The sequence below is a fragment of the Schistocerca americana genome, chromosome 8, assembly GCF_021461395.2.
Source record: "Schistocerca americana isolate TAMUIC-IGC-003095 chromosome 8, iqSchAmer2.1, whole genome shotgun sequence".
NCBI lineage: Eukaryota > Metazoa > Arthropoda > Insecta > Orthoptera > Acrididae > Schistocerca > Schistocerca americana.
Genome location: NC_060126.1, coordinates 465,544,508 through 465,563,393, shown reverse-complemented (window position 1 = coordinate 465,563,393; position 18,886 = coordinate 465,544,508). Strand labels below are relative to the sequence as shown.

General features: G+C 38.3%; 1 protein-coding gene across 4 annotated transcripts in view; it reads left to right on the top strand.

Annotated features, from left to right (window-relative positions):
- The window catches only part of LOC124545110 (RNA-binding protein 26), a 266,987-nt gene that overhangs the window by 59,639 nt on the left and 188,462 nt on the right, over positions 1-18,886 (top strand). For all 4 annotated transcript variants that reach the window (XM_047123928.1, XM_047123929.1, XM_047123927.1 and 1 more), the window contains exon 5: positions 3,894-4,251. In XM_047123928.1, coding sequence (XP_046979884.1) covers positions 3,894-4,251 — 358 coding nt within the window. The remainder of the gene's footprint in view (positions 1-3,893; positions 4,252-18,886) is intronic.

Here is an 18,886-nt window from a genome sequence, read left to right as displayed (position 1 = left end):
TGCCATTTTAATGATGCACTTCTATATGAAATGTCAATCGTTAAGTTCGACCAAAGCATTCAGAATTTAGCTTCAGGTCTTTGTTACAAAATGTGTTAATTTCACTTTAACAGTAAATCCTAAACTATTGTAGATATGATCAGTATTCAAGTTTTATTGGGATCACCATGAAAAATTTATGGAGGATGGCAGATTGAAATTACTGTGGCTTGATTCCTTGCATTACTGCAGAATTAAATATGATTCATAAATGTTTCCCTTTATGGCCGATCTTAGGTGCACCATATTTAACACTGCTAAGCCTCCTTGTCCGTAAAAGCCTTCTACTGGGTTTCCCTATGATGTGGGTTCTCATCATCTCACTTGCACATTACAGCACCTAGGCCTCAATAGACAATAGACACCTGTGAGTTTCCCCATCACATGGTGAATCTGCACCCTTTGTGGCATGCCGTCCTGGACGACAGGGTTCGTTTCACAATTTCTGTAGGCTGACTCTTTGGCCGTATATTTAAATGAGAGTGCAATGCTCGTTAACTCACTGCCCGAAATACCAAGCAAAGTGGTGTAATGATTAAGACACTGGACGATTGTTCAGAAGGCAGAGTGGAAGGAGAAATTCTGAGGATTAGTGTTGAAATTAAAAGGATTAGTATTTGCTTTTCAATAAGTCTTCTCATTTTTGAATTTTCAAAAAACAATAGCCACATAATATACATCCAAGCATGACTTCTTCTTTTATTTCTTTGATTACTGCAGCTTTGTTTTTCAGCATTTTCAATGTTCAAATCCACGTGGATAGTGATTTCTTATTCATTTGTTATTGAGTGATTAAAATAATTCTTCCATTTGTAAATGTCGACAATCGTTTAATATATAAAGGGAGTACAAGTGTCTGGCTTGAGCAGTAGCTAAGCTTGTACTAAACTTTAACAAATTTGCCTTCCAACAACGCAAAAACACGGTAGATGCGATAAGTTTATTGAAAAAATTACTTCATTAGATAGGAAAGCTAAAGTTGCAGGAATATTCTGCGATCTTAGAAAAGCATTTGGCTCTGTAAACAATGCCCTGCTGCTTTTCGAACTCGACAGGTATGGAATAAGGGATATTGCTTTGAAATGGTTTCAAGTTTCAATCATATCTCATGGAGAGGAAACAAAGGGTAATAATCGCATCAGATGGAGCAGATTACTTCTTAAGATTGGAAAACTGTCTCACAAGGTGTTCCTAAAGGCTCAATCCTTGGACCAGTTTTATTTCCATTCCAAGTAAATGACTTGCCTCTCACTGTAAATACTCATTTAACCTTGTTTGCAGATGATACTTGTGCCCTAATTTAAGATGAAAATTCTGACAATATACCACAGTGTGTCATGAGTACATTAAGTAACTTGGAAACATGATTCAATCTAAGTAGCTTAAAGCTAAACATTTCAAAAACCCACATGATGAGTTTTAAAACCAAACAGTCAAAAACTGAAGAAATCTGTGTTGTTCAGAATAATCAAAAGGTGAAAGAGTTTGACTCAGTCAGATTCCTAGGAATAAACTTGGACAGAAATTTGAGTTGGAATTCACGTTTAGAATATCTAGAAAATAAATTAAACAGTCTTGCATTTGCAACAGAAATTTTAGCCAGTGCCACTCTCATAAGGACACCAGGAAAATAGCATGCTATAGTTACTTTGAATCTGTTTTAGGTATGACGTAAGTTTTTTGGGAAACTTGGAAATATTACACGATCTTAAAGTTGCAAAAAACAAACAATGGAAAATCCAGGATGGAATGTAACAATACCATAGAAGGAAAGTTGCTACTCACCATATAGCGGAGATGCTGAGTCGCGATAGCCACAACAAAAAGATTCACACAATTATAGCTTTGTCAGCAGTAGACACACACACACACACACACACACACACACACACACACACGGAAACTGCAGTTTCTGAGACTGCAGACGTGTGTGTGTGTGTGTGTGTGTGTGTGTGTGTGGGCGCGCGCTGTGTATGTGTCTACTGCTGACAAAGGCCTTAATGGCCGAAAGCTATAATTGTGTGAATCTTTTTGTTGTGCCTATTGTGACTCAGCACCTCTGTTATATGGTGAGTAGCAACTTTCCTTCTCTGGTAAAGTTGCAAAAAAGAATCATTTGTGATATGTGCACCACTCAGCTGAGGTCACTATGTCAGCCCTTATTTATAGATCTAAAAATATTAACTGTCTCCTCTTCATACATCTTTGAGGTGATTCTTTTCCCACATAGCAGAGCTGATGAAGAAATGAAACACACATTTTAAACACTCATACAACACAAGACAAATAGTAAACTTTATGCTCACATCTAAAATTGTGTGTTCAGTCTCCTCAGTATATAGCGATAAAAATTCTCAATATAATAAAAAAGTGTGACATAATTAATATGAAGATAAATATTGCAAAAAGAAAGTTATATGATTTTGTGATTGAAAGATGCAACTACTCTGTGGAGGATTTCATGACGGATGAAGTGGTACTTTGAGCTGGATCCCTGAAGTGGAATTAAAATTCATGATAGTTATAGTGTTGCAAATTTTACGAACTTTAAATAAGGAAATTCTTTACAAAGTAATATTGTAAGTGTGATCAGGTTTCAAATAAGCGAATTGTAACCTTGATATGTCTCCTGTACCTCAGACATATTCTGAAATTCTGTACATTATGAGATGAATAAAACACATTTCACATTTCCAGGACTTAGTTGTGATAATATTGTGGCGTGGTGGTGGTGGTGGTGGTGGTGGTGGTGGTGGTGGTGGTGGTCCTTGCACTAAGTTTCACTATTGCTGTGCAAAGAATTGATTCTGTTAGGAGTACCTTTTCCTCTTTTAATGTAAATGAATCAGTTCTAAATTACATCCGCCAAATGGAGAAACAGCTTCTTTCAAAACAGTATGCTGGAAGAATAAAACAAGCAAGTATTCACAATTTAAAAAGTAAATAAATAAAGGAAGTGTTCTTTGAAAAGTGTAATAATTAAATACTTATTACATTTAACTTTGTGGCAAGGACATTCAAAGTGTTGCAGTTAAAAAGCACGCTTATCACTTAAAAATGCTTGAATTATGATTCTGGGGTACACCTTCTGTGTATTATGGCAAATAAACCGTTTGAGGAAAACCCTTGTTAAAGGAAAAAGTATTTAGGTCCCCAAAGATTTATTAAATAGGGATTTTACTGTAATAAGGGCAAAGACAATAATCAGGGACTGTTTGTATGTTACAAATAATCACAAAGTGTTTGAAGGTGAAGACAGACTTCTTTCTGTAACATTGCTGACCTTAAAGCTATATCAAATTGAATTGTACTTTCTCTCGCCAGAACCACATTTGTCCACAATATGAGCTCAATCCAGGCTTTTCTGTTTCATAGTAGATCCAACAAGATATTAAATGCTAAATATGGAATTAAAGTTGATAAAATTTTGTTGTTCTCATGCAGCACAAGTTTGTGGCATTATTGGTGGAAATACAAATCACTGACATTATAAAATTCATAATCACCTATGTAGTTATTTTTGAAAGACTGGATTAAAATACAATGGAAATACAGTCTGTGAAGAAAAATAATGTTGACGAGTTTTATAGATTGAGCGGAGGGGGAGGGGGGGGGGGGTAGTTGAGATGGAGAAGCAGAAGAAAATTTCTTAAATTAAGACGTGGATTGCAAATATTTGTTTCTTATACCTACAGAGTTTGTAAACATTGTTGATGCAAGGAGAGATCTGAACTACCTGAATGCTGAAACAAGTATCAACCTCACTGTTAAATTCATGTAGGTCATAGCTGTTTTTGTATGAAATGCACAGTATTTATGGGGCATTATCTGTTAATCACCACCCTGATTTTCAGGATAAAGAAGAAAAATCGCGTAGAAGGCACAGGAGTTCCACTTCACCACCACCTTCTCGAGGGAGGTCCAGATCCCGCTCGTGGGAGCGTTCTCGAAGATCACGAAGCAGAGGCAGAGAACGTGACAGGAGTCGTGCTTGGCGAAACAAATCCCCTCCACCTGGAGGGAGTGGCAGCAGCCGTGGGCGCCGCCGCACTTGGTCACGCTCTCCACCGCCGCCGTCTGGTGGCATCCGTTCACGTGGGGCTTCACGTTCACGCAGTCGCAGTCCCCGCTACAATCATCGCAGTTCACGCTACCGCAATAGGTCACCACCACCGAGGTCGTCAGTTTCCCGGTCACGGTCCCATTCTCTAGGTAAGTAATGTGAATTTATAGTCAGATTTAAACAAGTTGTCAATTGACAGGTAGCGGGCTGGACTGTTGTCTCCAGCACACCAGTAAGAGTCTGATACTGTAGGGTTCCCACTGTGTTGCCACTTCTGCTGTGCTTTGTAAAATGCTGCGCCAGTCAGTCCTCAGTGAGCTGAAGTAGTAAGAAATTCGAGTAATGTTCAGCTTTGTCTGCCTTACGATGTATGATCACAGTAATCAAAAGAAGGGCAGACCTAAGCTGCTTCACACTCCGAGGACACTTTCAGAAAGTGTCACGTGGCACGATTGTAAGCAGTCATTCGTTTGAGTTTGTATCTTCCTAGAAGGAATATTTTGGGAGGGGGAGGGGCGGGGGGGGGGGGGGGATACATTGGTAAGTCATGGAGTGAACTACAGCTACTCTACAAATCAGTTAATGATCATTAATAAGAATTAGCAAGCACAAATTCAAGAAAGATGATTAAGCAAATTATCTAAATTGGTGGTGCCTGGGAAGGAGAGGTGCTTTGAGAGGAGGGGACACAATTCTCTTGTAGCAACGGTCTTGTTTCGAGATAGAAAATTGTCAATTTCTATGAGTTATGAAAAAGTTAAGATTCAGCTATAAATCTGTTTGCGGCTGTTCAACCTGGTATTGCTGCTTTATAAAGGTATTAGTTGAGACAAATAATGACAAAATCGTCTGGCTGGATCAAATGTGGGGGAATGCGGATGAATGGCCATTTGCGTAAATACATAGGAAGAAAGGGTTGTTTTGTTGTTTATTTTTATTTTTGCCAGACTGGTATAAAGCTACATGCCAATCGTCAAAGTTCATGAACTTTTTTCTGGTTTTTTAGCATGTCCACTGTAAGTCGACGATGACATGCTAAAAACTAACTAAAAGTTAAAGACTGCTGAAGATGGGCATGTAGCCTGATACCAGTCTGGCCAAAATAAAAGCAAACAACAGTCTGAAGACTGGTTTGATGCAGCTCCCCACACTGCTCTATCCTATACAAGCCTCATCATCCCTGAATAGCTACTGTGATGTACATCCTTCTGTATCTGCTTATGGTATTCATCTCTTGGTCTCCCTCCCCTTCCTCCTATACACACACACACACACATACACACGCACGTGGAGAGAATGTCTCCCTCCCTCCCTCCAACACTGACTTGGTGATCCCTGATGTCTCAGAATGTGTCCTATCAACTGATTCCTTCTTTGAGTTAACTTGTGCCACAAATTTCTTTTCTCTACATTCTGTTCAGTACCACCTCATTAGATACATGATCTACCCATCTAATCCTTAGCATTCTTCTGCAGCACTAAATTTCAAAAGTGGCTGTTCTTTTCTTGTCTAAACTGTTTGTCATCCATATTTCACTTCCATATATGGCTAGACACCAGAAAAAAATAAAATAAAACTTCACGAAAGACTTCCTATTGCTTAAGTCTATATTCAATGTCAACAAATTTCTCTTCTTCAGAAATGCTTTCCTTTCCATAGCTAGTCTACATTTTATATCCTCTCTACTTTGACCATCATCAGTTATTTTGCTCCCCAAATAGCAAAACTCATTTACTACTTTAAGTGTCTCATTTACTAATCTAATTCCCTCAGCATCACCTGATTTAACTCAACTACATTCCATTACCCTTGTTTTGCTTTTTTGTGTACATGTTACATCCTCCTTTCAAGACACTGTCCATTTTGTTCAACTACTCTTCCAAGTCCTTTGGTGTCTCTGACAGAGTTACAGTGTCAACAACAAACCTCACTTTTTATTTCTTCTCCCTGAACTTTAATTTCTGCTCCAGTTTTTTTTGTTCTCAGTTTTTTATTTCTTCTCCCTGAACTTTAATCCCTACTCCAAATTTTTTGTTTTGTTTTGGTTACTGCTTGTTCAATGTACAGATTGAATAAAATCAGGGATAGGCTACAACCCTGTCTCTCTCCCTTCTCAGCCACTGCTTCCCTCTCATGTCCCTCGATTCTTATAACTGCCAGTTGGTTTCTGTACTAGTTGTAAATAGCTTTTTGCTCCCTGTATTTTACCGTGCTGCCTTCAGGATTTCAAAGAAAGTCAACATTGTCAAAAGCTTCTTTTTAACCCTTTCAGGGGCAAAATTAAAAAAAAATTAATTTTTAATTTTTCCCTGTTTTTATTGTATTAATTTTCATGCAGGGAGACAGAAAAATCTGAAAATTAAATGAAATATACTTAAACTGAACACATACAGGGTGGTTTCAAATGGAGCCACTGCGCGCTAAATGTCATCACTTTTGATGATACAGTGAAAAGCAATTCCTTTCTGCAGATAAGCATAAGGCTACCTGGCAGTGATTACATGTCCATCTGCTTCTGTGGGCTTCTTTCTTTGTGCTGCAGTGCACACAGCACCTTGAGGTTCCATGTTTTGGCAGATGTTTTGCTTCCGATATACGTTTCTCATGGGGAAGAACAGTTTTGAATTTTTTTGTCGATGGTTCTGATGGTGTACTGGGATGGCCAGGACTACCTTTGAAGACATTACTGCCTACCAGGCCTGTGGCAATACGTCCTCGAAAATCCTTTAGCACTTGCTTCGCTGTTGGATTACATAATCGAAACTGAACAAATGCATTTCCAATAGAAATATCAACTATATACCAAAACAATCTTAGTCACCACCTTTGTGATTTCCTGTCTATTGCATAAAAACTGTTCATCATATCTGCCTTATCGACACATCCCATATTTGCATTATATGATTTTTGGGCAAGGTACCTTTGTGATTTTTCCATCCTTTTCTTTACGGCTGACTTCCTCAACACATACAGGCGAATCAATTGTAGACATAAACATGACTACACGTTTGTCTTTCCAGTTGATGCAGGCAATGCCATCAGAACGAACTGACCAAACTCTCCTCTTTGCAACTCTTTGTCTGTTTTTAGCGTAGAAAGTCCTTTTCTGTGTGATCTAATTGTTCCACAGGCAAAAAGTCCGTCATCTTTTAGCTTCTGTAAAAGTGGGACACTGGAAAAAATATTGTCATGGTATATGTGGTATCCCTTTCCTTCCAAGCCTTTACACATCTCTCTCTCAATTCTCTCTCCTAAGGATTTTTCCACTATGCCTTCAACTTTTCCAGTATATATCTGAAAATTGCAAATATATCCAAGCTTCCAGAATGAGATTTTCACTCTGCAGCGGAGTGTGCGCTGATATGAAACTTCCTGGCAGATTAAAACTGTGTGCCCGACCGAGACTCGAACTCGGGACCTTTGCCTTTCGCGGGCAAGTGCTCTACCATCTGAGCTACCGAAGCACGACTCACGCCCGGTACTCACAGCTTTACTTCTGCCAGTATCTCGTCTCCTACCTTCCAAACTTTATAGAAGCTCTTCTGCGAACCATGCAGAACTAGCACTCCTGAAAGAAAGGATATAGCGGAGACATGGCTTAGCCACAGCCTGGGGGATGTTTCCAGAATTCCCATTAGAATGTTTATAGCCCAGATCACGTAAGAAACAGATACACCGTCCTTACGGCGGGACAGGCAACCGAAAAAATAGTTTTCCCGTCGGTCAACAGATGTCGCAGGTAACACTACAATGCTAACTGACCTGTCTATGTCGTGGAATTGGCAACGCTGTATCTTCGATGACGTGAATGACGCTGATTTGTGTTCGGCTAGAGCGCTGTGTGCGAATTGCATTCGTCACACAGCTGACTGTAGACCATGATCGGCTATGGTTTTTCCCGAGTTTTCAATATCCTGAATGAAAAAAATGAAAAGTAACACACAAATATTTCTCGTGAATTACTGTTTAAATGCAGACTGTATTGCAGTCGCATAGGTTTTACACTCGCCTTCCAGCCGTCTATTTCCTCTTTGTTACACAGCTCTTCTGATTTGGATTATGGTGGTAAAAAAGATCTCTATGTGCTGGTTAACACTAGAAAATTTTCAAAATCTTCTCAACGTCTTTGAAATATAATCCGTTAATTTACTGACAATTATTGCACTGAGCAGTGGGTTTCGCGTCCTGACATTACCGACATAATTATTTATTTTGCATGTAGTATGTATAGGATTAGGTGAGTTATAATGACAATATATTTTTCACATTGAGACTGTAAATAAGTTTAAGAAACAGATTTTACTTCCTTTCTAAGTATTTCTGTGAGCGTTCTTAAGTTTAACCACATTTTGCATTTGATTACTGTTAGTTGTAAACTAATGTAATTTCATTTACGCACTTAACAACGATATCTTCGAAAAAAATAAATATTGTGAAACTTTAAATATCGTGAGTAAAAAAAAATTCTGTGATGGTAAACATCTTAACTTTGCGGTCAGCACATCTTCTATTGTCACAAGCAGTACTGTTTTGCTCAGATTTAACACATTACTTCTTTCTAGTTAAACGTGGTAGAGTGATCAAGGAAAGGCAATGAAACTTATTTGTGCAGTCTAACGGAGAATCTTTATTTGGTACTTATATACAATATGAATAAACTACATATTTTTTATAATTTAAAGTTTTGAGTCTGTTCTACTACACTTGTCTTTGAACATAGTTCTGCACCTGTAATACTATTTGCATTTCACAAGATGATTCAAAATGAAAAGTTTGTGTCCTCCACATTCCTCTTCGTCCAACCAGTGAAAGTTTTCACGTTTTGATTTGATGTTATTAACAATCCTAAACTTTATATTTCTCTTATAAATAAACTGTAAAAAACAGGACTCATATGCCTGTAAAGACATTTCAATAATGTTGGTGAACTCAACAGTTGGAGCGCTGAGTCCCACTGAAGAATGACACAAATTCCCAGTTGCGTATTTTTTATGGAGAATAAATAATTCCCTCTTCTCTTGAAGCTCACTGCTACATGTGTCTCCTTACATCTCAAACAAACATACCTTTCGATGCATATGTGTGCTAAGTAGCCAGCAAAATATGCTACTGAACACTGTTCAGAGGAAAGGTCTTGCTGTGAGGAAGACAAATACTCGTCAGCCTCGAAGGTACTCCCTTCTTCATCCGTAGGGGAACCAGGGGTGTTCGGAATTCCGACGTTTCCAGAGCTCTCCAACAGCTGAGATTCATCACCTTCTTTTTGCAACACACAGTTGTTCAGAACAGCATCTTGTCAGTGTCATTCTCACAATTTGAAGCATCAGAAGGCTTCATTAGTGAGTTAATAGTGCTTGTTCGGAACAAGCACCTTAGTGTTCTAACTGTTGGATTACGGTTGTAGCCTCCTTTCTGACGGCACACAGAAAATAAATTCTCAAGAGCATCTTGATTCAATCTGCTGGTCAGTAAAAATTTAATGCTGACAGTTTGTTCCTCAAGAAAAAACTGAGCAATAGCATTCACAGTCTGGATTAAACCCGTAATGCATGGTGGTGTCGTTATTTTACCTGTCTTTTTTTCGATTTTATTTGTGGTACTTAAGACATCCTTTGCATTCTGTAGCGTTCCCATTACTACTGGGCATTGTTCTGATAATGCACACCTATATGGATTAGAGGAAAATGCTGTCCTGCTGTTCAAAATGTCAAACACATTGTTCATAAATTGTATAAAAGTAGCTGTGCTCTCTGCTTTATCACTCTGCAATTCTTTAGTCGCTACACAAGTTCTGATAGCTGCAGCAACAGAGTGGCTGAGGACCTGGACTGCCATTTTTACATTCATTTTCAGGAATGAATCAGGTTGCAAATGACTGTCGGTGAGTTTTACCAACACCTGCTTTTTTTGTTCTTCTTATCAATGTCATATGTTTTCCTGACATCTTGGCATGAAACAACAGCATTGTTGACAATGAAGTCACCACTAAGCAGATTATTTCATATGCTTTTGAATAAATGTGGGACATCAAAAATATAAAACCATTTCTGTCCATTTACAATAAAATAAGGTTTTTCAGACGTAACATGTAAATGCTTCACAACACTTCGATTACTAGCTCCTTGATCACAAACGACTAATTTAGGCTCTAGGTTTGCATTTTGCAATAAAATAATTAGTTCCTGTAAGTCCCCCAATAAATCCGCATGTTTTACTCCTGAATTAGACAAAAAATATGAAACAGGTAATTTCCTGTTACTGCAGATGCCTCTAATCATAAAAACAAGTGCATAATTTGCAGGAAGTGGTTTCCTTCCCCAATCACCCAAATCTTCTAGACTTTCCACTAAATCGAGATCTTTTGCGTATTCCAGATGACGCATTATCGACATCTCATCAAAAGGTACTACACATGCCTTTTCTAAATAAGTTTGTGCCTCAAATTTCTTGCTAAGTTGACTAAAAAGGTTTTTGTTAAACCCTGGTAGAAATTTTGTTACACCAATCCATTGTCTAATTGTGGACAGTCCAGGTAATATGATACCCAATTTTCGCAAAAATTTATATACTGCAGGAGATTTGTAAAACATCAGAGAGAGATTTTTCTCGATAGAAGACCACGGACGTTTTTTGCTCTTGCACTGCATTGCAGCCAGTGCCTTGGAGTAATCAGATGGGAAGCAGAAACTGCTTAACACATGGGCAATATTATTTGAGCTCCGACAATGCAATAATCTACTCTTAACTTTTGACAAGTAGGAAGTTTTGTTTTTCAGTGATCTGTTCGTATTATGTATTTTCTGTTTCAGTTTTTGCTTTCTAGGAGTATCCTCATCATCATGACGTAGCATACAGAGTTTTCTCTTAACTTGTCTTGCAGGCATTTCTATGATTTCTTTCAGGTCTGGAAATCGTTTACACTTTTGTGATGTTGCATTTGTTTCTACCAGAAGGTGGCTAACTGCACTGTATGTTCTCCTTGGAATGTTCACTTTCAGTTCAGGTGATGACAAACTATTCTTATCACTAGTTCCCTCACATACTGCTGAAGAACCAGTGTCAGATGTAAATTTTACAGGAACTGCTGTGTGTATAAGCCGTTGTTTCGTACTGTTCATGAGTGACTTTTTATCAAAATGGACATCACACAGCAGTCTATTGTGCAGTTTTTCTGGGTCCATATCCAGCAGTTTGACATTGCCTGTAACAATAACTATCTATCAGAAAAAGACATATATGTATATACCATTAACACATTTGGTAGCTCAGTCTGAGCGAACTAAAACAGGAAAAACTGCATTCTCATATGTGTAGACGAATTTGAGCAAACGACATTCAGTTGTGTTTGGTTCGTAAACTTTACTCGGTGCCCACAGTGCCTCTGAAATTCCTGCAAAAGTTAAGAAACACGTGATTTCTAATCTCTTCTGCGTGACATTACTTGCTTCGTAATTAAAACAAACATTGCCTATAATGTTCTTTCCTCTTTAGTGCTTAGCTTTTCACAGTAAGAAGCAATTAAGTAGCAAAAGCGTAACATCAATGTTTGCAAGTGTTTGCGTGATGAAATGCTGATTCTGTAGTGTTAATTCCATTCACCACTGCGAGACAATAACATTCAGTCTTTTTCGGTACGCATTCGGTAGTCTTCGTTAGTGTTCAGCTGGCTGTCGGTTTTTGAGCAGAGCATCAAAAGAAGTTTGCCTCGTCCCCCCTTTGGCGTTACCAGCACGGAGAGTACTCGTCTTCTTGCGAACTGCTTTATGTTGCTGCTAGTAAATTTCCTCGTCAGGTGTAATTTGAGGAGCCAGCGAAAGGCGTCAACCGACGTATGTGCAAAATTCTGGAATAAATCTAAAGAAGGCTGGAGCTGCAATTCAGTGTTAAGTGCGATATTAACGTTTTGTAAAGCAGTTTAACCCGCCACATCTCTGAAAAGAGACTTGTGCCTGGCCTGAATTTTTGTCTGCTGATGTCCACACTCGGTTGTGATGCGAATTAAGGCTTGACATATTTCAGTGACAGTCATTTCAAATTTAAATTCTTTTACTTTGCATGTAACGTATCGTAAATGATATAACAGTGGCACAAAATGATGAATTTTGGATTGTTGTTGAAAGGGGGCTGCAAACGCGGTAATATACAAATGAAAACGTGTTTTTCAAAAATGGTTCAAATGACTCTGAGCATTGTGGGACTTAACATCTGAGGTCATCAGTCCCCTAGAACTTAGAACTACTTAAACCTAACTAACCTAAAGACATCACACACATCCATGCCCAAGGCAGGATTCGAACCTGCGACCGTAGCGGTCGCGCGCTTCCAGACTGAAGCGTCTAGAACCGCTCGGCCGCATCGGCCGGCGCGTGTTTTTCGAGCATATTTTGGCGGTGTCAACTTTGAAGAGCCACAGACGGCAAACCATAATTATGTTAAAAATTTACTTTGTACAGTTTAAAGATAACCCGCAAATATTCGCAACAGACGTATGCTTTTACCTGCAACACAGTTATTACTGGGGATATCCGCACTCGCGCAGACCTGTTACTATAAGTAGTGTTGTTTTCAAGTGAAAGCTGTGTGAGGATTATTAGCGCACAGGTAAAAAAAAATTAAAATAGGCAGCGTCTACAGTTTGCATGCTATGCTCATTCTCTTCTACTCTCTTCTACTCTCTTCCCTTCATTCCAGTACAAACACTTGTTCACACGTATAAACGAATGGCAGTGAACATTGGCAAATCATCTATGAATACTCATTTGCAGCAGTGTAAACGAGGTTTTACACTCATTCACTTCATTCGCTCTAGTATATACCAGGATTTAGAGGGACCGATTACCTAGCAGTTAGATTATAATTCATTTATTATTCATTTATTTCACTGTTGCGATTTCAGCTCTCGAGCCATTTTAAAGTACCAAGGGAAAGGTCTTGTAAGGTAATGCTTCTTAAATTGTTTACCAAATGTTACCACACTATGCTTTGCATTTTGTTACCCATATCTTATATTGGTTTCAGTTTTCACATTGCACACAAAAATGCCTCTACAGCCAAAATTAAGATAGTGAAGTGAATAAACAGTTTAAAAAAGTCCAAATCGCAGTAAAGATTTCATTTGAAAATTATATATGATATGATTCTTGTACAGGAAGGGCTGCCACATTATGTCAGAATATAAAATCGACAAAATTTAGATAGGATCGAATGCTTAGGGCTCTTTATTAATTCTTACTCGAAACTAATTTATTGATTTTCCTGAATTTAAAATCCACTCGCGTAACCTTTCTTTATCTTTGACGGGAAATCTGAACATTTTTAGTTCAGGATTTGTTCGTCTACTCCTTCCACAGTTGATATACTCGCAGGCCCTCGGCATGACGACTCGATCCACTACCACCGGTATGTCAGAAACAGCTGTACTTCAGACGCCAAATAGTGGAAAGCTGCACGCGTTCGGCCGATGTTGCCACATATTTCACAGAACGGGTGCCATCTAGTGGTTGATTTCACAAGTAACGGTGTGACGCCGTTGCCGCCTGGTGGCCGTTCCCTGACAAGGGTTGCCTGCTAGACCATGCGATCGGGCAGTCTGTTTCTTACGTGATCTGGGGTTTATAGCCAAAAATACTTTTATTTCTGCTTTAGAAAGAGGCCTGAAATTGCCACATTTCTGTGTTGCGTACAGATTAGACTGGAAAACTGTGTTCTATCATAGTGTCACAAAACAGAAACACAAAAAAATCTACTGGTTGCATACTTTCACTGTCATTTTTAAGTTTTCCTCTTACACCAGCTTCCTCTGAAAAATTGGCGGCAAAGTTCATTGCACTGACGTCCTTTCTCCATGAAATGTTCGCAATGGAAGACAGTGGTAAATCGTCATTAGTGCTGAAAGTATCATCACTGTCATTGTCAAAAATGGTCCTAACTTTCACTTTCTGAAATAATTTGAGATAAAATAGTTGTTTTCATTCGCAAATGCAGGTCACTGTCTTCAGCTAGCACATTACTTTCACTGTCACTGCTAGTGTCAATCTGTGAGTCGGGATCTGAAGGACTATCTGCGAAAAGGCACTCCAGAATTTCTTCATCCTTTAGTCTGTGAGAATTGTCACGTGAAACTGGAAAAAAAAAAAAAATTGTCACACCTACTAATGCTGCCGTTACAGGAGCAGTGGTTTCAAATGGAACCACCACAACATTCACGGAAATAAATGCATTATTTTGGCTATTATTGCAGTACATATAGTATTAATGTAAACAGAACAGTATTCTGCATTTCATACATGCATAGAAGTTACCTAATACAGAAGAATACAGTCACAATTTGAGAACAAAGACGTTCCCGCACAGCATACAAAAATGGCTATCCAACTCGCCTTACTACTTGCTAATATTTACAGATTTTGAAGCGGTTCCAGTGACAGACGCTGGTTCTTTCAGCATATTTAGGTTCCATCTCCTTAATTTCCTACCGTTTTGAAATTTCTTCAGGTTAAATCTACAGCTCATAACCAATAAACTGTAGTCAAGAGTCCGCATATGCCCCTGGACATGTCTTACAATTTAAAATCTGGTTCCGAAACCTCTGTCTTACAGCTATGTCTAAATTAATAAAATATCATTCATCAACTTCATACAGACTGCAAGATATCATGAATACAAAATAGATGAATATGGGGGACAGCTTAAAAATGGCTAGACAAATGAGAGCATTAGAGCTAGTACAGCAGCTCTGATTGGCACAGGAAAGAGAATTATTGTAGCACTTGCTAGAACTTCAGAATGTTTTATTGGAAATCGTCAACTGTCATTCAGTGCAAATAAGACCTCCAATTATAACAAAGAGATGAACTAGAATATTTTTGTAAAATGGCTCGGAAGAGTCTTCAAAACTGAACGAAAATCTCTTTTATTGTTATAAATAATGCTCTGTATCATTTGCCATGGTAAAGCATCCACAAAGCCAAAAATAAGGAAGATACTGTTTCCTCATTAAAGAAACAAAACGTATCAGTTGACAGTAGTTATAAAAGGACAAAATTATGTGAACTAGTGTTACAACACGAGTTTTTCGTTTACCTTGTGAATGAAATAGCAAAAAAATATGGATGTAAAGTGCTCAGATTGCTTACCTAAGACTGCCATTTCAATGTGATATAACTCACTTCAGAGTAGTCAAATGAGGTTTTGCTATAGGGAATAAAAAAGGAGAAATGTCTATTGAAGTAGGCAATTTGTGAGGCTCCTATTCACATGTTATGATATTTGTCATTATGTGTAACAGGAGAGACTAAATTTATCAATCTGCTTAATTGCAATGACTTTGTTTCAGCTACTTATGGTTGTTCTGAGGCAGATTTCCAAAGTAATCGCTGCTCACTGACAGTGTTTTGAATAGTGTCTGGTTGTTGTTTCTGAGTGTGAGTACTTACTATGGTAGTCTATCAGAGTGTAGCCTGAGGGTCCGAGCCTAGTGGTTGGGCTGAAAACATGAGCCACATTTCAGTAATACCACGACTTATGCTACCCCATCCTACAAAAATCTAGAGTTACACAATTTGTCTTTTTGAGTGCTGCTCACCTCTATTGCCCAACTCCATCCCTTTACTTCAGCTTACGACAGATTTGAGCATGCTTTGAGGGGAACTGTTTTATCTTCTGAGCTGATTTGATTGATAGATTCAAACCATGAACTGATTCATTTGCATGAAACAAGAGGACTTGGCTGATTTTTGCAGACTATCTGTACTGTTAATTTCAGCCTTCTGCATTCTTCCAGTTAAATATGAATTAAACCATTTGTGCAGTGTCCAAGTCGTACCACAATACTTAAGCTTATCTAGAAGAATTTCATGATTCACACTATCAAAAGCCTTTGACAGATCACAAAATATCCCAATGGGTGATGTTCGGTTTTTCAGTGCATTTGATATTTGATCAGTGAAAGTGTATATAGCATTTTCTGTTGAGTAGCCTTTCTGAAAACCAAATTGACCTTTTGTTAGTACTTCATTTTTACAAATATGTGATGCTACTCTTTCAATACATTACTTTTTCAAGAATTTTGGATAAAGCTGTTATAAGTGAGAATTGGCAGTAGTTGCTGGAATCAGATCTAACCCCCCTTTTTGTGCAATGGTTCAACAATAGCATATTTAAACACATCTGAAAAAATGCTCTGTTTAAGTGAGCAGCTACATACGTGGCTGAGAATCCCACTGATCTTTTAGGAACAAGCTTTTAGTACTCTCGTGGAAATGCCATCAATTCTATGCAAACTTTTACTTTTGAGTGAATTTATTATTTTCCTAATATCATTAGGAGAGATGGGTTGAATTTCAATTTTATCAAATTGCATAGATATTGCTTCTTCCATTACAGCTTACATTTTCCAATGAACATCTGGATCCTATTTTCTCTACAACATTTAAAAATGTTTTCTACTTCTGACTTTTTGTTCAAAACTTTTCATTGAGTTCAAACAATGGAAAATCCAGGATGGCATGTAACAATATTATGGGAAGGAAAGTTGCACTCACCATAGAGCCGAGATGCTGAGTCACAGGTAGGCACAACAGAGAGCCTCTCACAATTAAAGCTTTTGGCCATTAAGGCCTTCGTCAACAACAGACACCCACCCTTGCGCGCACGCGCTCACACACACACACACACACACACACACACACACACACACAAACACAAACACACACAATATTCTCAACACAACTGCAGTCCCAGGCAACTAAAACCACCTCTCATTGAGTTCGATAGAAATATTGTTTTCCTGTGCTCTCAGTTGCCCTGTTTCCCTTTCAACAATATTCCAAATTGTTTTAATTTGATTGTCAGAGGTGCTAATCTCAGACATAATGCACATATCTGGATGTTTTGATAACTTTTCCTAATACGGTGCAGTAGTTTTTATAATGTCTGACTGTTTCTGGATCATTATTCCTTCTAGCTATAATATACATTACCTTTTCTGTTTACAAAGCCTTTAGTTATCAAGATGTGCAGTGATAAGAAGGAAACCTTTCTGGGCGTGAAACCTTCTCCTATTTCAATAATTGATGTAATACTGACCCTAATTAAAATGAACAAAGGATTATTGGCATGTTTGGAAATACTCCTGAGAGTGATTTTGTATGTGAATTTTAGTATTTTTACCCAATTTTTGTAGGAAATTGACACATTATTTTCAGAAGTTAGTAAGTAAATTTCTGCAAGTCATTTACAGAAGCTACTTCTGTAAGTTCTTTGACGTTGAAACAGGCCCAGCAAGTCATCGTCTGCAAGTTTGATGAAATTGCAGAAGTAGCTTCCTCAAGTTAGTGGAAACTGTTTCTTGTGTCTTGCTGCAAGTATTTGCCAAACTTCGCAGTTGCTTTAATTTTTTCCTCAAACTTACAGAAGCTTTGTTTGTTATACAGCAATACGAAAATTTCAGTGTTAAAAAGGAGAACAGCACAAACTTATGTAGCAATGGAACTCCAAAGCCTATACAATTGTGGGGTGACTAAGATTTCAGCTCGCAGGCTGTGAGTGCCACAGTGCCAACTCCGCTGCTCATGCACATTTCCCACTCTGCCTTAGTGGGAGGAGGGGAGGGGGGGGGGGGCAATCGCACTGCATACTACATGCTTTTATATTTTACGCTTCTCAGCTACTTAAAGCACGAGCAAAACAAATTTTCAGCATTTTTTAGTTATTTTTGGCATGCTGAAGTCATAATTTTTATCTGCTACAAACTGTTGGCATACAGGCACTACGCAGACAATTTCACAAGTTTTCGCACTCAAGTTGCCACATAACCGTGACTTATTTAGTCTCGTGATTGAAAAAAGATCTTTTGCACAAATATGTTGATCAAAATAATGTAGCACTTTGCAACCTCATTGTGGAAACATGGAAAATTTACCTGAAGAAAACAGTGCAGACATCCTGAATAGTTTGAAAGTAAACAGATTTGTCATTAAAATGGGAATTCACTTGTGGGTTAATCATTTATATCAGCACATGCATGGAGGCGCTTTCAACTGAAATGGCAAACAGTCTCGAAAACCTCTCGGTAACAGATGTAAAACATTTAGGACACTATCCATGTAATTCTTTCAAGGCCACAATGAATTATTCAAACCTTGCATTTTTCTTCAATGTCAGCCAGTGTCAGGGAACTGGACTGTGTGTGTCAAAATGCATCCCTTCTATAGTGCAATCTTCTTTCTAAACACATGCCCACCAGAACTGAAAGGACTTGTGCCTCACCCTGCAGTATCTTACTGTGGGCAGTTTGCAGTCAACTCCACTTAAAATATGAGATCTGCAATCCATTATGTGCATATATATATATGTGTGTGTGTGTGTGTGGGCGGGGGGGGAGGGGGGGGGGAGCACGCTTGTCTGTGCACATGTAGCAGTCTCTTTGTTGTGCCTGTCTGTGATACATCTTTTCTTCTATATGGTGAGTAGAATCTATCCTTTTCATAATATTGTCATTATACTGTCCTGTATTTTCCAATGTTTCAATTAAGACTATAGCTTCAGACTTTTTGAATGTCTGATAATGATTATGAATACCATTGCCATTCTCTGTAAGTCTTATTGAGCATCCACAATAGTGGAGGTGACACAAGTAATTGATGAACACTGGAGGGTTCATGTAGTCATGATTGGAATTACCTACCTGATTACAAATGCCAAATTTCATGGCATCTGCTTAGAAGCTGTTGTTCTATTGCTATTTTGTTGAAAACTGTTAATTTTGAATTACTTACCATCCT